The sequence below is a fragment of the Serinus canaria genome, chromosome 1A (assembly GCF_022539315.1).
Source record: "Serinus canaria isolate serCan28SL12 chromosome 1A, serCan2020, whole genome shotgun sequence".
Classification (NCBI taxonomy): Eukaryota; Metazoa; Chordata; class Aves; order Passeriformes; family Fringillidae; genus Serinus; species Serinus canaria.
The window spans coordinates 49,236,292-49,257,780 of record NC_066314.1 but is presented as its reverse complement, the minus strand read 5'-3'; the positions used below and the strand labels follow the sequence as shown (position 1 = coordinate 49,257,780).

Here is a 21,489-nt window from a genome sequence, read left to right as displayed (position 1 = left end):
TCGGGCTCGCTGAAGTCAGCCCGGCGGGAGCCTCTGGCTAGAGGATGCTGCTCCGGCGCAGCCCAAGGGATGATTTTTGCCCTGCGAGATGCTTAGGCTGGCAGTAAAGAGCCGCTTGATACCCCGAGGGTGAGAGCCTCGTAATCACTCATTCCCTGTGATGGTCTTTCGGGCCTTTTCCTCCTTTCTTCTAAAAATTAAACTAGCAAACTTCCTAGCTGTCTTGCTCTCCTACCTCAGACAGGACTCTTGCAGAGAGCTGCCATGGGATGCCTCACCCTCTGCCCTATACACCCATGTTATCCATTTGGGAAACAAAGACACACGCTTAATCTTCCCCCACCATCACTCTAGTCTGAACTGCTCATAAACGAGCTGCTTCAGACAGCCACTTTCTCCTTGCTCCAACAGAAGCTGTGCCGTGCCCTCTCCTGTTCCCCAGGCACACTGGGGCCTTGGCGACGCAGCCCTGCCCAGAAAAGAGGAGCAGAAGAGGGAAAACAAACAAAATCAATTTCATGGACTACTCAGTAATGGCAGGAAATCCTTCCTAGCAGGCAGGGAAGCAGGAGCATGTGTGTTTAAAACAAGTCCAGTGCTGGGTGTGAAACAATGGTAAAGATTACCTCTTCTTTCCCCTCCAGGCATATTTGAGGGGATACCAAGGGAGCCAGAGCTACAAAAGACTCCTCAAATTTGGCTGTTGACAGCGTACAGTTACCTTCTCTCCCCACAGAGAGCATTGTACACCAGCTCCTCAAAACCATCACCCCAGAGCCAGCAAGAGACCTGCCTGACTTGTGGCGTTGTAAGGCTCAGGAGAGGAGGAGAGGAAGGCAGATGGGGCGGTTCAACTAAGAGTAGAGATGAAGGGAATGCTGAGGAGGAAAAGTGGAGCTAGACATGTCGCAGTCTGGGCAGGTGGATGTGAAGAAAGCCCAAGCAACAGCGTCTGGCCCTGGTGGCGAGGCTGGTGAGCACTGTGGGACTGTGAGCACTTGGTGTGATGGGACAAGTGGGCACTGGTAAAGGATGCAAAGGAAACAGAAGCCTGCACCCCATGACACGAGGGGAGGCCACCAGCCTCCAACCTGTCCCTTGCTAACAGTGGCAGGGCTTTGCACCCTGCTGCGTCACCCCCTGCCTGCTGCATGCCCACCCTGGCAGCGCCCAGGTGGGAGTGGAATTGAAAGGGACCCATGAGAGCTGCACCAGGCCACCCTACCCACAGTGTAGGTGCAGTGTGAGAGCTGCACCAGGCCGCCCCACCCCACCCCACAGTGTGCAGATCAGGGTGGGAGGGGTATCCTTTATCTGCTACCCTGTGGGGAAAAGTGCTGTACGCTTCTACAAAGTTTCTTGCCAGGGGAAGTGATGCTTTGCACTGTCCAGATTTTATTACCAAATGTTGCAGGATCATGGTGGCAAGGTTTATGCCTCTGGCTGACGCCGCTCTGGCAGTGAGGGGAAGGGTGAGCCCCTCTGCACCAGCCTGGCCCCACTCACCCGTGCTGGGGTGGGGACGAGTTGGATATCGCAGCAGGGCAGGGCTCACCTCTCCCACGGTCCCGACCTGTCCCTCAGCAGGGACCACAACTTCTTCCCAGAGACAAAGAGGTGACAAAAATAGATTTTCACAGGGAGCGATGACTCAGACCAGTGAGTGGCCAGAGCAGCCTCCCTGTCCCATGAATAACAATTCAGAGATGCTCGGTGGGCAGCCGGTCCTCGCAAGGACAGTGCGTGACAGGGTGGGAAGGCAATGTGGGGCTTTTTTGGTTCCTGTTTTGAGCAGGATTGGTGACAGAAGCTGGATTTAACAAGAGCTCATGGATTCAGCCCAGAGGGACTGGGAGACAGCAATTAAGGGATTTTCTTCCATTTAATTAACACCAAAATGGTGTCTGGGACTAGCAGCTGTCCCCAGGGGGTGGCTGCAGACAGGGTCAAGGCAGGACAAGGGGTCACCCTGCTGTGCCCCCTGGGTGAGAGGGACGTTTGGGATGGACTGCTATCTTAAGGAGAAGGACACCTGCTGCTCCAAGGCTGCCCTGCATCCAACCCTCCCCACCGGAACCAGGCAGCTCCATCCTGGCCAGCATGAAACCCTGGCCCATTCATGATACTGAGGCCAGCAGGGTGGTGGGGTGAGGGAAGGGGGAACAACTTTTCTCAGGGGAGTGTAAGCTGATGCCTCTGAGGTGGGGGATTCCCTCCTCCCAGGTTATCAGCCAGCGCAGGAACATCCCCAGGGCCATCCCAAGGAGATCAAAGGGCTCCTCTGCCACTCCCTCCATGGACTCAGCTCCACTGTCTCCTTCCATGCTATGTAGAACCTGCAGATCCCCAGGATCTGAAGGCTCCTGGGGATCTGCAGGTTCTACATAGCATGGAAATCCTGGCTTCTTTATTTCCAGGTTTCTCAGCCCTGCAGATGTGACTTGCATCACCTTGCCCTGGTTACTGGGTCTGCCTGCACCAGGATGCTGCTGCAGGACCTCATTGGATTTGTTCTGTCGGGCTGGGGTCTGTCTTTCCAGCCTTCCTCCTGCTCCAGAAAGCATTGGGTAAGAGTTGGCATCATTTGGTGTTTTCAGATCCAGCCAAAAACCCACAGGCTTCTGGGCAAAACCAGGGGGCAAGGGAGGAGGGAGTGCCGGATTTTTGCAAGTGTTTTGGCATGCAGAAGAGGCAAGGTGAGCCTGAAGCCATGACGTGAATGACACCTGGACTGTGCTTGGCTTGGGTGGGCAGCATTCCCTGCTGCCAGCCATGCCACCACTGGAGCAGGCCCTGCTGTGGCTTTCTAAAATTCAGACACTGCAGAAGTATCTCAAGGCAGCAACTCTGTCCAAGGAACAGCTCAACCCAATCTCCTTTCTGGGTAAGCCCTCATCACTTGCTCCTGAAGGGCAGCCCTGAGGGTGTTTTGGTTGGAGCTGTGCCCAGACACTGCCCTTTCCCAGCACCCAGAAGTACTGCCTTCCTGTCCTTCTCTCCTGCCTGACTGAAGGACCTCTCTGTCCAAAAGCAACTTGCTTGCCCCACCACATCTCCTACCCCCAGCTGAACTGAGAAGTTCAGCTGAGCCTTTTTATGCAGCTGCTACAGGCTGGAGAGTGATGGACTGAATCTGGGGCTTCAATTACACAGGGAGATTTTTCACCATATTTCTTAGATCAGCTTGAGAGAAAGTGCACTTAAGCACCTGTTCTGGAGTTAGGAAAAGCCCAACTCCATTTTTCAGCCATCAAGTGCTAGGTTGTACCCTGATCTAATTTCATAAAGAAAAGGATGTGGGAGACCCATGGGAGACTCCAAAGCACTTGGGAAGAGAGCGTTCAGGTTCCACTTGCTACAGCTTGGCCTTCCCATATGTTCCCTCTTCCCTTAACATTCTAGAGCACTCCTTTGTCTTTTTTCAGAGCTTCTCTGTGTCCAGAAGAGTCCAAAGACCAAGCTAGGGCTGATCTATGGTGCCCAAGAAAGGTGCAGGTATTTGTGTTTGCAGAGCTGATCCGTGCTGGCTCAGGGCAGGCATTTCCATAGACTTCCTCCCAAGCTCCACACGTCACAGCCCACCCAAGAAAAACAACAACAGGTTTTGGAATGTAACAATTTATTTGGGTTAATTTTTTGTTTTAATTTTTAACTCCCCATTTCTGGCATTGATACAATATTCAAGAGCAGCAGAAAGAACAAAATGTACAAGAATACAAGAGTAATTAGCACAACCCCCACCCCCAAACCTGGAGCAAACCAGTTTCTTGTAGGAAGCACCAAGGGAAGGAGTGATTCAATCACCCTTCCAGTGGCTCTGCCTCCCACCCATCCACTCTAGACAGAGTTTAGCCAGCTGGGAACTGGATTAAAAAACAAAACAAAACTGAACAAACACTATACTTAAAATGAAAATTGCAAGACAAAAAATAATATATAGATATACAATTCATCCGTGCACAATCCTTAAATGCTTTTTTTTTCAAAATAAAAAAAATTACAAGATACATATTTAGGTTTATTTTAAATTAAAAAAAATTACCACCTTCACTGTGTATGCCAAGTGAGGGGAAATAAAGAACAGATGGGTTGCACCAGATCTACCAGCACTTGGAGTTAGGGCTGACCTTCTCCAAGAGGAAGGAAGGGCTCTGATGCTGCCAAAGCTCAAGCACAGGCAGAATCTGAAGCACCCAAGTACCACAGAACACAGTGGAGTCACTCGCCTGCTCCAAGTTCAGTGTTTGCAGGAATCTGCAGCAATTGAGCCTAAGCTTGGCACAGGGGAAGGTGAAAGGAAGGAACAGATGAAGCAGGCCCCTGTCCTCCACCACCAGCAGACAACTTTCTATGCAAAAAGAAAACAAACGGGGGGAAAAAAATCCCAAAGCAGAGAGTCTCCTCTATTCTTAGGGAGTGTACAAGGCTTAATGGCACAGGGGAGAAGAGGAAGGAGGACAGCACACACTGAGTTGATTTGCTTGGGAGAGGTGCAGGCATGACAACTCTTTTCTAAAAAAAGTCATCACAACGATTAATTTTTTGTTCCGCTTGAGAACTTGACCTAAGATTCTGCCCCTGCTTTGCGGCTGGGAGCTGGAAGCAGCAGGCTCCCTCCAGGGCAGCTGAAGAGCAACCTACCTGTGCAAGAGCACCTACCAGCTGCTCTGCCCAGAGGAAAACCCTCAGTATCCCTAGAGAGCAGGGGCCAGCTGGGGGGGCTGCTAGAGAGCATGGGAAAGCCCCATTAGTCCTACGAGGCCCTGAAGCCCCACGAAGTGCTTTCACCCACCCAGCCGTGTTCCAGAGGTTTAACGTGAGCTCCAAGTGCTCAGCTGAACAAGGAATAAAGTAAAGAACCAGGGCCCTGCAATGGGAATGAACACTTTGCCTGCATGTCCCACCGTGTTCCTTTCCTCCCAGCAGACACAGTTTCTGAAGCTGGCACCACTGACTGCACCTTGCTGCAGGTCTGTCACCTTACTTTTCCCTGTGCCACAGCACGCTGCTTGCTGCCCAGTTCCCAGCTCCACCCAGCCCAGGGGCACAGACGGCACCCCGCTCCTCCATCTGCCAGTGCCTGGAGGGTGTGCTCTCAAAGCACAGAGCTCAGCTGGGGTGGAAGGACCCTCACCCCAAGGACCGTGCTTTTGGATGGCCCTGGAGTCATTGTTTCCCACCACAGAGAAGCTGGAATGCACAGAAGAGCTGCCAGAGGCAGCCAACCACCACAGGACTGTATCTCCCTTCACTCCTGGAGGAAGAATTTTACAGAAGGGAAGAAAGAACTCAGGGTCCTGCTGCAATGCTTACAGGTGAGGCAGGTGGGACACAGGGCATCTCAGAATCACCACATAACACATTGTGTTGGCTCCTGGTGCCAAGACTGACCCTGCACAGAAAAGGGTGCAAATACCTTCGACCGCATCCATCTGACACGGGGCAATGGCAAAATGTGAGAGGAGCAGAGGATGGAAAGGCAAAAGTGAGGATGGAGATAGACTCCAACATCTCCTGCCATCTACACCCCTAAAAAGAAACCATACACATTGCACTCTGGGGAAGGATCTCAAAAATAGAAGTTAAAAGAAAATAAAGACACTTATTTTCTCAACCTCAGAGCACTGGTAAAATGAAGATACTTCCTAGAATCACCTGGGGAAGGAAGCACAGACAGGGAGCAGGGGATTTCTGAAGCAACACTGAGCACTCCATCTCTGTGCAAACACCTCGAGAGTTGGGCTGCCAGCACCCTCAGCAGGATGGTCTCCTCCACCCCCATCCCCCTTGCATGAGGGAGACAGAGACACAAGGCAGTGACACAGCTGGCAGAAAAACCACAGCAAGCCAAGAAGGAACAGAACTTAAGAGGCACCGAATCCCTGACCCCAAATTAACCCTCTACAGCAGATCACCTTCAGAGCGGAGATCAGGGAGGTTGCGCATGGGGTGGTGGGTGAGATGGGGAGAAAGGGGGGAAGGAGGTTTTTTATATTCATATATTCATATATAAGAAGTAAATAAGATCCCAGCTCTTGCGTGATTATTGGGCAATTGAAAAATGCAGCAAAAGCAAGCGACATTGGAGTAAAAGGATGTGCCAGGCAAGGAGGAAAAAGTCTTGTCAGAAGGTGGGGAAGGAAGCAAAAGGGAAAATAAGCATTTAGCCAAACACGCACTCCAGGTTTGTTACACCTCCCTGGGAAGAAAGACCTGCTCCTGAGCAGCCCCACTAATGCCATGGCCTGGGGTGGGCAGAAGTATGGGGAACTCAGGACACCGTCCTTCAAGCATGGCAACCTCTTTCTGCCAGGAAGTCCCCAGGAAGGTGATAACCTCTAAACGCTGGGAGCTACTGAAGCGTCCTCTACAAAGAGGGGCTGGAGAAGGGAGTGATATCCCTAGGAAGACTCAGCTCAGAGACAGCTCCTCCTGGTAAAAAGCATTATTGTGGTTTTGATTTTTTTTTCTTTTTTATTTGTTTATTTCACAAAATCTCCCTGGGAACTTCAGTAAGGGGAGACACAGAGAAATGCTCCCATTCTCTTTTGAAAACAGAATTTAAGCAGTGGCTCACCACAGCTGGGCCTGCTCACCACACTATTTCTGTTTTTCATCCCCAAAGGAGCTTGTATCTCATTAGCTTCATGCCCCTCCAGTCCCATGCTGCTCATTGAGACGGGAGGTTTCTGTTCCAAGTTGAAAGCCATGGGAAGCACCGACAGTTTGATGGGCAGAGAGAGAAGTTTCCAAGTGCAGTCCAGGCTATGGGAAGCATTGAGACATCAGTCATCTGCCACTGCAAAGCCACTGCAAAGGGCACCAGAGAAGTCCAGACAAGAAAAGCTGTTCAAGCATCCCTGCCTACCATCTTCTGTTCAGACACCAACATCTGGTGGTTTCCCTGCAGTCACTCCCACATGCCAGATGAACACCAGAGACATCTTGGACAGGGAAGCCAGCACACAAGAGCTGCCTCCTTGCTCTGAAGGAACGTTCAGGCAACTCTTCCCCCACCATACCAAAGGAAGCTGGAGAAGAAGGCTGCCCTACCTGAGCACAGTCCAGAGTGCTCCTCTCCCCTCTCCTAAGAACTTCCAGCATTTGCTGGCCTTGAGAAGAAGGTACTCGTCCCTCAGCAACACAATCAGAGCACACAAGGCAGCGCTCCCATCTGCCTCTAGAGATCTGGCCACTGTCAGAGAAGGGGTGCTGTAATACACAACAATGGGATTCAGTTTTCTGTCCTGATGTGGTGAATTCTATACAGAAATATGTCACCCCCCCCACCTGGTATTGGAAGGAGTTTAAGAAACCTTACAGAGGAGAGGCATATCTGCTTCCCAGGAAATAAGCCCACCATGATTAATTCTGCTTGGATATAGGGGATGGAAAAGAGACAGCAACTTGGCAGGAAAGGTACATGCCAACCCCAAACGTTAGCAGCTTGCTGTGCATGCAAAGTAAGTCAACTGTTTCCATGTTAATGGCCTGATCCACATTCTGTCAGAATGTGACTGGCCATCTCTGAGGGCTGCTCAGCCAGAAAACCACTTGGAGACTCCACCTTAGCTCACAGGAGAGGTATGGGAAGGAAGGGAACTCACTCCAACACTTGGGAGGCAAGGACGGGAAAGGTTTGTAGACAGGGTTCCTCCAACACGCAACCTTGCCTTTTCAGCTCAGAGATCGCTGCTTAGTCCTAGAATGCCTTTCCCTCCAGTTCAAGCAAGCCAAACACCATCCCAGACACACATGCTTCGATACTACAAAATACTCTTTTCGCTAAGGACCATCTAATACCACTACAGTTTGTGCAATCACTGCATTTATTATTCATTTTTAAACTCTCTCTCGCTCTCTCCCTGTAGAAATTTTTTTTAAAACTTTTCTTTTTTTATGCAAAACTAATCATTTCACTTTTTCCACTCCATCATAAAATCTCCTCTAAAAACACGACAACGAGAACAAACATGGCACAGACACAGAGAATATTTCCCTGTTTTTGTTGATTTTTTTTCCTAAGGGTTACGGGGAAAGGAAGGGGATACTTTCAAATAAACTCCTCCTTCAATTCCATGCCCATTTTAAAAGGCACGGATGAATCTTCTTTCCTATCTCCATTAAGGAGCAAGGGCAAAAATTCAGAAGGAGGAGCACAGCCCACGTGAATATGAAGGTAGGTTAGTCAGCCTCAAGTGTCTTGTCCACCTGAGGGAACTTGAGGCTACTGCTGCATTCAAGTTAGCAAACCTCTAACTCAAACCAGCGCGGGATCCTCATTTCGGATCCAGAGGTTCAGGGTTTGGCTTCCACCTGGTGACCCACCCAGGGAGGGATTTGTCACACAAGCAGGTGAGCTGTGTCTGCAAGCCGGATCATACTCCTTTCTTCCTCCACAAAGAGGATCTACCGCACAAGTTTCTCTGCTGCAACAAGTCCCCTCATCTCCTCACCGCAGGAAGAAGGTCCTTGCGGAGCATCCCTACAATGACCCACTGCTTTACTCTTCACAGACAGTTCCCTTGCTTGCCACACTGGAGAAAGGCAAAACCCCTTCAATTAAACAATTCCTGCCCCTTGCCCCCAAAGAACACCATACAAGAGACACTGGGGAAAAGAATTCTGCCAAGCAACACATCTTGGCCAAAACACATCAAGAGTTTCCTATTCAAGTTCCCTTTATCTCCCACTTAAACGCTTCAACACTTTTTTCAGAACCTTGATACCACAAAACAAAACACAGCACCACATACACACCAAACAGTAACTTAACAACCTAAAGTGACTGGCCAGGTTTTCATCCACCCCATAAAGCAGCTCCTCTTATCTCACAGCCACAGATTAGTTCTTATTCAGAAGGGGAAGGAAAAAGAGAAGAATCTCCTCACTATTTTCCTAAGAAAGAGCTTTTCCCTATGCCTACAAACTGCTCATCTTTGAAGCTGCAGTCAAGTGGATAGGCTATGCTAACATAAGGGATCCCTGGGTCTGCCAGGCACAGGAAAGATGCGCAAAAGAAAACCCAAACCAAAGAAAAACAAAAACCAACACCCACAAAAATACAAGCAGGTATTAACACAGACACACACACAAGTCCAACAAGTTATAGAAAGCCTTAGCTTGGTGAATGGATCAGGGAAGTCTCTTTCTCCCTGCCCCTAGCTTCAGCTGTGAATGAAAGCACATCCCCGAAGAGTCCACTAAGCTCTTTAACCAAGGAAAGAAAAAGAAAGAGGTGTACCAAGGGTGGTGCTAACAGCACCTGGAATCCCCCTCAGACTGTTTGTACAGACATCCAACCACAACTGGTGTGAATTCACCATTTCCCACAGCTTGGAATGCCACTTACTGCAAGGCAAGGTTTGTGGGGAGGGCAGCAAAGATTTTATTACACCAACCCAGGCACTGGAGGCAGGGAATAGACATGCACTGAGCACAAAAGCCATAATTAAGGTCAGAAGCTGGTCTATTCCTCCACCACCCTGACAACGTCCCTTGGGCAGACAAATATTACTTCCTTCCCACAAACTGCCTCCCTTCTATCCTCAGATCACTAAAACCACAAAATCACTACTGCAGGAGAGCACTCCTCAGAGCCAGCAGCTCCTGAATATCCTTGTGTGAAAGCACCAGAGGGGCCAATTCCACTTGTGTTCACCTGCCCAGGGCAGGCTTATAAGCAAATGAGCCCTGGCATGAGGAATTTTTTCCACCCTTTTCACCTCTGCAGCATGTTATGTAGAAGTGACACCCCTCTCCCCATCCAGGGACAGGGCTGAGGGTGAGGCTCTTCCACCAGTTCATCAGCACCTCTTTTCCTTGCCTCTACAAGCTCAATCCTGTGCAAGTAGAGAAAGAAAGCAGAGGAAAGGAACAGCTTCTCACCTTGAAGCTTAGGACCCACACAGAGCTAGCCAGAAATGGCAGGCAAAAAACAGAGCTTATTTTGGATGTGAACAAAGCTGGTCAGGGAAAGAGGGAGCTGTGGAATAAACAGCAAGCTGTGGTCTTGCTCCCTCCTACTTGCTAGGGGTGAAGAGAAGGAATTTCTAGATCAGCTCACAGGAGCTTTAGGGGAAGAGATCCAGCGCACATGCATGCGATGTGAGAGAGACAGGTATTTCTTATGAGCACCTTTGGTTGACAGTTGTAAGGGCTGTTTCAGATGCTGAAAAGACAAAGGGGAAACCTCTTCCAGGCCACCAAGAGGGACGGGAGAACAGGAGGGACAAAAACAAGCAGGAAGAACAACCAACCTGCCTTAGCATCGACCCCTCCTTCCTTTGGAAGGAGCAAGAGGAAGCAAAGAGGGCCAGGGGAAGCTTATGCACGGGGTGGGAGAGCAGCCTCACGCAGCTGTGGCAGCGTCATGCTGCTGGCATCATCCTCCCAGAGACTGAAGGATGGATGCACAGCCCACTCCTGCTTCTGCCATGGAAAGACCAGAGAAAGGCATTTCATGCCCCTCTCTCCCAAACAAGTGCAAGTGATGAACATCAGAAGGAAGATACGGGCTGGAAGCAGACTCCTCTTTTCTTCCCTTTCTCCTGAGGAGCTGAAGAGGCTGGAAGATGCAGGAGAAGAGGAAGAATTGGGGCACCTGAAAGCACCCATACAACTGCCAAGGTAGCACCAATAGTCAAAGGAAAGGGGAAGCCAGTATGAGGCACAGGCTGCATGGGGCACCCCCCCCCACCACCCCAGCTTTGTCTAAAGCACCTTCCAGGCATAATATTTAACCTGTCCTTCTCCCCCTCCCTCTGAGGGCATCTGGATCAGCAACTGCCACAAGGACAGTAGAGCAGAGGGCAGATCCAGGCCACAGGCCAAGAGGGGAAGGATGGCAGGATGGTAGTCATGGCAAGGGGGAAACAAGAATGGAAGAGTCTGCATGCACGTTGTGGGAGAAGATCTGGAGGACATGAGCAAGGGCTCCAATCCTCGTACATCCTCCCCTAATAGGTTTGGAGCTCCTCTTCAGTTTTTGTCAAAGATAGAAGGGGAATGAGGAAGAGCAGCACCTTCCTCACCACCTGCACAGGCACACAGACACATGCTCACTCATCCCTCAGCCCCAAAGGCTCCACCGCCCGTTGGACAACACCACATTCAAGGACAAACAACTACTCCCCAGCCCCACCACAACCCTCCCTGCCTCCTCCTAGCAGTACCAACACCCAGGAACAGTGGGTGCTCCCATGCCCCCACTGACACGCTCCAGCCTCCAGGCAAGAGGAAGTGGGCCGGAGGAAAGGAGGAGGAAGGGTGGCAGTGAGGGTATAGGGACAGCCAAGGGGAGAAGGAGAGAACTAAGGACAGCCATTCGCACCACGACTTCTCTCAGGTAGAGCTCCCCCCACACCCCTGGAGTGGGGGGACCTGGTTGCTCACTTGCTGCCTCCTCCACCACTGCCTGCCGCCACCTTCTCAAAATCCTCTGCATTGCAGAACTCCTTGATGGTTACAGTGAGGAGGTTGCTGGTGACATCTGTGACCACCACATTAGAGCAAGGGGACATCTCAGGACGCCAGTCGCCAGCCTCCTGCTCCGGGTCAGAAGAGGAGAGGGACAAGGAGGGAGTCTGCCCCCCACTGCACCCTCCCGAGGAAGAACGCTTGCTGGTGGCAGCCGACTCAGGTGGGATTGAGAGGTCGAGGACCTCTGACTCACGCCAGTCGGGGACAGCTGGGCTGAGGGTCTCAGGGAGTAGCTTTGGAGGGGAATCATCTGGGTCGGAGGAGGAGTGGGGAGCAGGTGATGGGCAGCCAGAGGAGCTGGAGCTGGGGGCATCATAGGGGGTGGAGCCCATAATGAGCCCACAGGAGGCTGCCTGGGAGCCTTCGGCCTCCCCCTTGCCCTCCAGAGAGGGAGTAGGTGCAGCAGATGGCTTATTGTAGAGCGAAAAGGAGCCAAACTTCATGTGGCGGATCTGAGTGCGGAGGACGCTCTCGCTGAACTTTTTGCTCTTGCCAATGACACGGTTTCGGGAAGGGATCTTGGGCCGAGCCAGGCCCCCAGCTCCGTTGGCTGGCTTCCCACCTTTGTCAATGACTTTGAGGTTGAGGATGATGCGGCTGCGTTTGGGCTCGCGGGGTTTCACCTTACGGTTGATGATGCGGACGGTCTCCGAGAAGGGTGAGACAGGAGGACGAATGCCAGCCCCACCACCCACACTCCCACCATTCTGGGGATCTGGACGGGGCAGGGGGCGGCGGGACATGCGGTGGCATCGCCGGATGTCTTTCTTGAGCCGGTGCACCGCAGCGCTGGAGTGGAGTTTGGGAGAGGAGGTACTGGAACCAGGCTTGACAGAAAAGTGTACATCCCCAATGTGGAGGGCCTCCGCTTGGGCCCGAGCCTGCGGTGGTGGGGAGAAAGAAAACAAACAGGGTCAGAGAGGCAGCCTAGCTGCAGCCTGATCTCCAGTCGGGCACTGCTCACTTCAGGCCAAGCCCTCACTGACAGCACCATGACACATTTATACTCAACATCAATGACAAGCACAGGTACACACTTACAAACTAATGATAGCTCCAGCACAGCCCCCAGACAGACATAGGACACTATCTATATCATTTTTGGGCAGCTGATGTCTCCCTAGGCCGTACCCCTGTTGACACATGCTTCCTCCAGGGAGAAACTATGACTCCCCAGGCATATTTCAGGGTTAGAGTTAATGGTCTCCAAAGCCCCCCTTGGTTGTCATCAGTCAAAGAGCAGAACCCTCCACTATCAGCCAAAGAAACCAGCATCATCCTAGGCACTTGGGGCTGTCAGTGCTGAGACAGCACCCAAACTTACAAAGGGATTGTACCAGGCTCTCTACAAATTGAACATGAGATAGGAGGGAAGAGGCAGAGTAATGCCTAATGAGAATTGCCTCTGAAAAGCGTGGTAAAAGGGGATCTTGAGGAACAGAGATGGAGGCTGGTGAGAATGGTCTGATGGAGCTGTCTTTATTTAACACAAGAAATTTAGAGATCTGATTTTTAACTAGGATCACATGGAAGTCATTCATTCTTACTGTGCTGTGAGAGCAAAGTCCAGCGTTTAAAGCCAGAGACGAGGCCAGCTGGAATTCAAGTAAAATTTAATTGCACCTCCAAAGAAGAGATTGACTCGTCCTTTTGAGCACAGCACTTGTCTGAAACCTAGCACTGGACCAGAGCAGGAATAGCACCTGCTCAACTGCTCTGTGCCAGCCTTCCTCAAAAGCCAAGCTAGGGGAACAATATTTTTAAGCTCTTCTGGTGCCAAAACCCGCCCTGGTTCATGCAGCAGAGACAAGAACATTTTCTGGCAGCAGGAACAACAGTTTCATTGATAAGCTGGTGCTGTATGACCTCTAGGCATGGAAACCCAGAGTCTATTCTTACATCACATCTCATCAGAGCACCGTTGCTTGTATAGCTCATCCTTCCACCTGTATCCCAGTACTTGCCCAAGCCAGCCCCCTTCCATATTCCCTCTCAGCAGTGGTGACTTCAGGTAGAAGTCATGCAGCCCTGGAGGGGACAGGCGAGCCCCCACCCAGTGACTGCCCATCCCACGAGCAGCTTTCCCCACCTCGTGGGCACAGAAAGAACTGCAGTGCTAGAAGTCGACAGCTGCTTTTCCTCCCCAACTTTTCCATCCCGTTGCCCCTTGCACACGCCAAGATCGGGATGGCTTCTTGCCAGCTAAGAGCTTAGCACTCAACTCCATCTCCTTTGTCACCCTGCAGGCTGTGCCTCCTACCAGAGAAATGCCTGGGGAAAAAAATGTGCGTGTAAAGGCAGGGATCTAAGAGATCTAAGTGAGGGGCCCAGCCAGCCCCTGCAAAAAAAGCTCAAAGTCCTGGCCCTACAGCTCCAGAGCTTTGCTGTTAGCCAGAGCCCCTCTTCTCCCACAGAGATACCCATGGGAACCACAGAAGATCCCGAATGAGCAGAGAATGGAGACATGAAGACATTTTGTTCCTCTCTTGACTAACACTGGATGATCACAGCCTTCAATACTTGTATTCTGGCTTTAAAAGGACTGCAAAAATGAGGCCTCCTTCTCTGACTGTACAAGAAAACACAAACTGAAGGCTCATCCTGACTGGGGACCTAGACTCTGTGTTAGCCAACTAAGAAAGAAACAGAGAAAAGTTTGCCCAACCCCAAGGCAGGCACAGCCACTCTGCACATTAACAAACAGGGCTGTTCTCACCTAGCTAAAAGGAAGTGTTCCTAGCACACACAAACCCCAACATTTTTTCTGCTGCAGCAGAAAGCATCCTAAGGTCCATCTAGTTACTCCATGCCCTAAACTGCTGAGAAAATAAGACACAGTTCCTGTCACAGGCATAGTCCAGGTCTGAGCCCAGCAACAGCACCAGATAACTCCCTGCAACACACATCAACTCTCCCCCTCGCATCAATACATAATGCACAACTTGGAGACACTGCAGACCCGGTCAGGAGGTCACAGGCACAGGCAAATGCACATTTGGGCTATGCTTACTCCATCTCTTCATGGATCCCTCTGAAGCAGGTGGCAGACACAAGGACAAGCTAAAATTTGCTTTCTGACATTACATACCAGCACAGCCTGAATTAACAAATTTGTTCATTTTCATCCTGCTCCACACCACAGCCAGCCCTTCCAGCATTGCTGCTCTTGTGCTTTGGGTTTCTTACCAATTTACCACTGCTGAGCCAAGAGCAAAATGCAACACAATGTCCCATTCCAAAATACAGGACAGGGAAGCCAGGCAGAGGCTACAGACAGATGCATCACTGAAAATCCTTCTACAGCTTCAGTGGATGGACGCAGGTCTCTCAGGGTCTCTCCCACTGCCAACACTGCACATCTTTCAGATTAATTGCCTAGCCTGTAATCATGCCTTCGAGTGAGGAGTTCTGTCCTCTCTGTGCCATTCTGCTCCAAGTCAAATCTAACTGCCACCTTCCACCAGCACCGCCTCCATCACCCAGGAGAGAAAGAAGGCAGCTTCCCAGAAGTGTGGGGGAAGCAGTCACAAACACCCTCAGTTTCCTTAAACACCCCAAAAATTCCTGAGCAAAGCTTCCCATCAGCCACATTAAACAAAGTGATAATGCTGGGATGGTTACTACCTGACCACTTCCACAGCCCTGTTGCTTTTACTTTCTCTTTCTGCACACATTAATCAGCTCCTGTCCTGTTTTCACAGAGAGACCTGTCTTGGTTTTATGCTTGCTCAGCAGCTACTGCAGAGCCCTGGTACACGGCCTGGACTTTTCTAGTGTGCCAGAACCAGTGGGTCTCATTTACGTGCCATGTGTCTGCGTGTCCAGTTACTTCTGGGGCACTTTCTCACGGCTGAAGCTGTTTCTAACTCATGTTTCAGCTATCTGCCTTTATTAAATTCCAGCTTCAGTAGTGTCCAGGTGGTCTACACACGGCATTGATACTTTGGTCAGATTATTAAGAGAGAGGGTTAAGTTAGGGCCCAACAGTCCTCCCCTGCTGCTACACTGCTATCCCCAGTGACCAGCTTCAAGGCAAGTTCCAAAGAGCATTATGCAAATATTCAGCTTACCTTGAGATTGTTTTTCCAGGTAAGGTTTCAAGAAAAATCGTATCAGATGCTTTATCTAAGACCAGCCCCCAGAGCTTTCTCACTTGGGAAGCTCAGTATTCCTACCACAGGATCAGGTTTATTCAGGCATCACCTGCATGAACTCGTCCCTTCACTGCAGAGGACAGCACAGAGGCTCTCCTTCCCCTGCTTCCAACTTAAGATTAACTAACTTGCTACCTTTGGTTTGGAGAAGACTCAACATTCAGTTTTATCTGCTGGAAATGCACTTCTCCCTGCTCTGGAACCATTCCTCGATCACATTCACAGGCCATATAAGGATAAGGTCTTTGAAAAACAAACCTGCTGAATCCTTTCAGGTGTGTCACCCCAGTTTGCTCCTCAGCTCACAAGTTTTCCACACAGAAACCACCTCTCTAGGTTTTGCTGCTTTCACCAGGAGGATGTGCTCACTGCTGAAGAGGTACTCAGCATGTATATGAAGTAATTCACTCTCTGCTTACAGCTCAGCCTACATCAGGATGCAGTTTCTGGAAGCTTGCTGCAGTGCTCTGTCATGAGAGCAAGCCAATTGCTGGGATTGCTTCCCTTCCCCCTCTTCCCGTCTGGGATATGTATCACCTTTATTTATCTTGTACAGCTCCCCCTCACTGCCCCTGGGAACTAGTGTATCTCCCCCATTCCCTACTATTTCTGAATAAGTGTCCCTCGAGGCCCCGCAAGCATATTTGTTCATTCATTCCCTTAACGCACCGAGGCACACAATCACGTACACAGACACGTGCTTAGAAAGGCCTCTTTTACCTGATTGGTATCAAACTCTCTATGATTTGGAAGATAAAAACAAACTAAAGACCTTGTAAGGCAATGGATTTCTAGTGAATTATTTTAAAATCTCGCCAATTCCAGTAGTGCTGCTGCACCATAGTAGCGCTACTCTCTCATAATAGAGTAGCTCTGCTTTGTCTTTTATTCTCCACCTGCATTCCCACAGTCTTTACTCCCAACAGCATTTGCAAGAGCTCTTCTTTCCCCTTTTTGGCTGCCATTCTGCCTTTTTATCACCCTCTTTCTTCTGCAGTCTTCCAAGTGACAAGGCAAAAGCAAGCCACTTCATAGCACAGCTCTCCCAAGCAACACTGCCATAAACTAAAGTTTCCCTCTGGATTGGGAACAAAATGCCACAAAAGGGGAACGGTCTGTTTTCAAATTACTCAGGATAATTTACAAACAGGGAGGAGATCAAAAGAAACCTAATTCCAGCTTTGGAGTTCAAGAGAGGGCGAAAGGACAGAGCACCATGCTGCTCAGCCCCTTCTTCCCCCACTCTCCTACTAAGAATCCCTTTTCCCTTGTTCTCCCTTACTTCTTCCTTCCCATTAACCTTCTTCACTCCTGTCACCTTAGTATTTACAGCCACCCCAACTAGGGGTCTTTGCCAGCCACCCACTGAGCTTGCAGATCGGGCTCTGTCTCTGAATAGCATTTGCTAGACTTTATTAGATGAGTTGGTGAGGTTTGCATTCCACACAGCAGAGTGCCTAGAGAAAAAAGTGAAATAAAAAGAGCAAATCGAGCAGGAGAAAAAGAGGAAGATCACTACAGCACGTGCTATGTCGCTTTCTAACCTCACACCAGCATCTATGCTGAAGGGCCTGTCCTCAAGGATGACTTCTGCCAGACACCTGAAGAGCCTAACACAGTGCTGCCCGTTTCAGACTAAGAACTTTTTTTCCCATCTGCTCAGCAAAGGGCTGCAGCACACCAGCAGCCTCCCAAGAATCACAGTCTCCTGCCAAGCCTGAACTCAGCTGTGGGAAAGTCTGCCCCTAGCATGCAAAGGATAAAGACCCATTTCCTGCCCAAAACTTTGCAGTTGAAGTTTGCAGGGGTCGCTTTCAACACTGGCCATCTTGATAGCGATATTACAAAGCCTGGACTGTGATGTGCCTCTGCAGTCTGATCGAAAGGGCAAGTGTTAGACAGTTCTCAGAAACAGGAGCCTGGCTTACAAAGGCAGTAAGTGGTCAAAGATGCAGCTTTTCAAAAGGCGTGGGCCACTAACCTGCTGGAATGCTTTCTGCAAATCCCCCTGGGTGCCTATCTGCAACTTTTGAGAACTAATCCCAGGATAAACCTAGTCTCAACTGCAAGCTGAAACACCCACACAACCCAAGGGACCGAGTGGCATATCAGGACATTTATTTTGAAGCCATTCTGGAGAATCAGAAGCCTAGGTTTAAGCACTGATACACATGAAAAATCCTTGCAAGCCACCCAGTCAAGGGCAGACTACTCCATCAAAGCAGTCCTAGGCCAGATTTCTGCTTAAACATCATTGCATCCAGGCCTAATCTGTTCAGTTAACAGATCAAAAAGAATATTGTTCTAACTGCCAACTCCAAATACTCCCTCTGGGATACAAGAATCAAATTTCTTCCCCTGCTTCCGAAATTCTCACTAGCAAGATTCTGCAGCTGAAAGAACTGAAAATACTGTTAGCAGTGCACGAGGCAGAACCCAATCCCAACTCCTCCCTCAGCAGAACTGGTGCTGCAGGGCTAGAAGAGGCCAAATGTGCATCTTCAGGGGTCAGAAAACTGAGTTACAAACCATCTCACTGTCTCTGTCGTAACTCTAGCTGCAGTTGTGTCACTTGTGGTTTGCCTGAACAGAGCTCAAACAAGTTCAGATGGGGCTGGCTCCGACAGAGTTACTTCTCGCTGCCTGGTCTGGGGTGTTATTTTTAGGGTAGGATTCAAAGTCACAGAGGAACAGCAAGTCAGAGCACTAACAGTTCCACCAGCTCTGTTTCCCAGAGGTGCAAACCAAGCGGCAGTGGTAGCACTGTGCCCTGCAAGCCTCTCCCACAATGTGGCACCAGCCTTCAGGAGAGCTGATCTTGCTCCCTGTCACGAGTCATCTTCTACAAAGTACCAAGCCAGCTCTGCAAACCTACAGGTTTCCATTACCATTTGAGGAGCTGGCAGAAGGAAGATGTGCCACAGAAACGTGTCACGGACGTGATTCAAAGGATGCTGCTGAATAATTCACGTTAAGTTTAGGGGAGTTTTAAAGGGTAAGGGGAAAAAGAGAAGCAATGAGTGGGTTTTGAGTTCAGGGGTTGGTTTTGGTTTTTTAAATGAGTGAGAATGAGTAATATTTTTTTTTTAAATGAGTGATATGGCAATAGATTTGGCCATATCACATTCAGAATCAAGAATAAAAGAAAGTGATTACACATAGCATAGTCACCGCTCTACAGCTCTGAACAGTGTCAGGTGTTAGAAATACCAGTATTTTTTAGAGCAGGCAGAGGACTATTTCAAGCTGATGATTTTCCCTTCAAGTGTTGCTTTGCATTATTGGAAATTTAAACACAAGAGTTACATTTAATGCATGACTGCCAGAAAGAGGAAAGCCAACTAGTCTGTGTTCCCTTAATACAGCATAAGAGGTAGTATATTATCAGGTATGTTTGTAATTCTCAGGCTACAGACATAGAACACTGTTAGCAGAAAAACAGGCGACCGGGGACGACAGTTCCATCAGCAGAACTTCCCAAGGATTACCATGGTCCCTCGGGTTTCACGCAGAGCATCAGAATATGCCTGCTCCTGCATTTCTTCTGTGTGCTTCATTTAGCCCTCTCAAAGCAGAGAAGAGGTGACACTCTACCCCTCACTGTGCTTTCCAGGGCTCATGCAGTAAAAAGTGCTGTGCTGACTTGAGTAAAGCTCCTACTGCTGCCAGGCAAAGGGAAGTATTAACCTGTTTCACAGATGGGGAAACACACACAAAGCCTAAGTGACTTGCCCAAAGCCACAGGATGACTTGGTGATAGCGATGCCTTACTACAGGGTCCACACTGGCTGCTCCAGGGCTTTCTATCAGAATAAAACCAGGGGAACTCCAGACTTGCTCATCTCTCTAAACTGTACAAAGGCGTGTTCTTTCTATGCTCATAAGCCAGAGATTGTGACAGCTGGAGAGGAAGGGGAGGGAAGTAGACCAAGACATTTAATCTGTAAACTAATAAATTCACAGAGCTCACATAACAGTCATGCAGCTACCAGAGTTCTTAATAAAAAAAAAAGGTAAAAATATAGAGCAAGTAGGCCTGCACTAGGGACTACCTTCCTTGCTCTTTGCAAGCAAACAGAGATGCTATGACATCTTGCAGAGATGCTGAGTCTATCAGAAAGGAACTGGAAACTTCAGCTGCCTTCCTATGCAGAGGTGAAACACTCCTCCTCCTCCCAGCCACCCCCCATCCTCTGCAAAAGCAAAACAAGCCTGCAGTTTACAGATCAAAGCATGAACCCTTCATGAAACTCCCGTGGAGCACCTACATCCTTAAATGCAATCAGAGGAGCACAAGTGGCAGTGGGATTCCCGCCTCTGCTGCCTGACCGCTCAGCACGCTGCTAAGTTGCAGGGCACGGGTTGGATTGAACAGCCTGCTGAAGGAAGAGGGAACAAGACTGGCTAGCTCTCCACTGCGGCAACAGAAGGCCACGAGAAGGAGAGGATATTGGAAAAAGAGACTGCAGGCTCACCACGCACATCTGCGTGTGCTGACCGTCCTGCTGAGGCACCCGTCGCACGCACACGCGCTCTCCCCTCACACGCTTCTGCGCCTCTGCCCACCCCCCCTTTCCTGTCGGGTTTTCCCCGCGCTCCCAGAGCCAGGCATCAGGCACAAGTCACTTGAAAGTCCAGTCCTTCCAAGGGCACGCACCAGCAAGGTTTGAGAGATTTTTTTTTTTTTACTAGGCCTAAGTTAATTAATTAAGAGTTACCTTCAGCAGAAAAGTTTTAGGTTTGGGTCCTCTCTTCTTGGGCCCGTACAGCTCACGTTCTCGTTCCCTTTAGGGAATCAAATTTTTCAAGAAGTTAAAACTTTTCCCAAAGGGAAAAACAGAAGCATACAAGTTAAAGGGAAAAAAAAAAAAAAAAAAATTAAAAAAAAAAAAAAAAAAAGGAACGTCTGGACGCTGTTTCCCGCTCGCCCACCCAAAGTCAAACCTGCTGCTGCAGCCCCCCCAGCCCAAGGAGGGGGATGAACACTCACTTCTGCTCGAAGGCGGCAATGAGGCGGGAGTCCAGGATGTTCTCCTCGGGTTCCCAGGTGCTGTACCTGCCGGGGCGGGAGCAGCGAGGGGACAGGCGAAGTGGTTAGCGCCCAAATCCCCCTGCAGCCGCGCACACAGATACCTCCCCCTCCATCCCACTCCGCCCCATCCCATGCCCCCCATCCCCGCAGCCCGGGCGGGATACACTCACTTGATGGCCCAGCCTTTCCATTTCACCAGGTACTCGATGCGCCCCTGCAACACACGGGGGAGAAGACGGAGGGGGGGGGAGAGGGGGGGTGTGAGGCGGGGGCCCGGCGGGAGGGCCAGCGGCGCGGCCGGAGCCCGGCAGCGAGGGGCGGGGGGGGGAGTCCCGCAGCCCCAGTGGGGGCGGCCCCTCACCTTTCGGATGCGGCGCTTGATGATGGACTCGGCGGCGAAGACGCGCTCCCCCACTGCAGACAGCTCCATCTTGCTGCTCCCCCTCGGCGGCGGCGGCGGCGCCCACAGCCCATAATAATCCCGCCCGCCCGCGCGCGCCGCTCCGCCTCCTGGCCCCGGCCCCGCCCTCCTCGTGCCGCCGCCGGCTCGCGCACGCCCGCGCGCCCCCTCCCGCCGCGGCCGCGCGTGACCCGCCCCCCCTTGGGTAAAGGCCCTTAAAGGGGCCGCGCCCCGAGCATCGCGGGGGGCGCGGAGCCCCGGGCCCGTGGGACGGCCGCGCAGCGGGGACAGGAGCGTACGGAAGGGAAGCGAATCCCGCCCGGGCAGATCCCCGGCATGGCGGCGGTATTGCCCCTTCCCGCCCGAACGGGGCCTTTTTTCACTTAAAACAATGGCGGCAGCCTCTTCTCCCGCTGCAGATG

The 21,489-nt window shown here is 50.7% G+C and overlaps 1 protein-coding gene across 2 annotated transcripts; it reads right to left on the bottom strand.

The window, feature by feature from the left end:
• Positions 1-3,602: 3,602 nt before the first annotated feature.
• On the bottom strand, positions 3,603-21,166 carry CBX6 (chromobox 6). 2 transcript variants are annotated; one of them, XM_050981990.1, is made up of 5 exons: positions 21,029-21,166; positions 20,838-20,881; positions 20,626-20,691; positions 20,354-20,420; positions 3,603-12,362 (listed from the first exon to the last, which is right to left on the bottom strand). In XM_050981990.1, the coding sequence occupies exons 1-5, from the start codon at positions 21,095-21,097 to the stop codon at positions 11,391-11,393; spliced, it is 1,218 nt and encodes a 405-aa protein (XP_050837947.1). In that variant the 5' UTR covers positions 21,098-21,166; the 3' UTR covers positions 3,603-11,390. The 2 variants fall into 2 exon arrangements, with proteins under 2 accessions (XP_050837947.1, XP_050837951.1); XM_050981994.1 differs by having other exon boundaries at positions 3,603-12,308.
• Positions 21,167-21,489: the final 323 nt, after the last annotated feature.

Bases quoted from the DNA above. Each gene is read 5' to 3' on its own strand.
- CBX6 (XM_050981990.1), bottom strand. From the start codon at position 21,097: ATGGAGCTGTCTGCAGTGGGGGAGCGCGTCTTCGCCGCCGAGTCCATC. The intron at 20,692-20,837 runs GTGAGTGTATCC...CCGCCCCGGCAG, and splicing joins TGGAAAGGCTGGGCCATCAA to GTACAGCACCTGGGAACCCG. The intron at 12,363-20,353 runs GTAACTCTTAAT...CCACCACCGCAG, and splicing joins CTAAAACTTTTCTGCTGAAG to GCTCGGGCCCAAGCGGAGGC.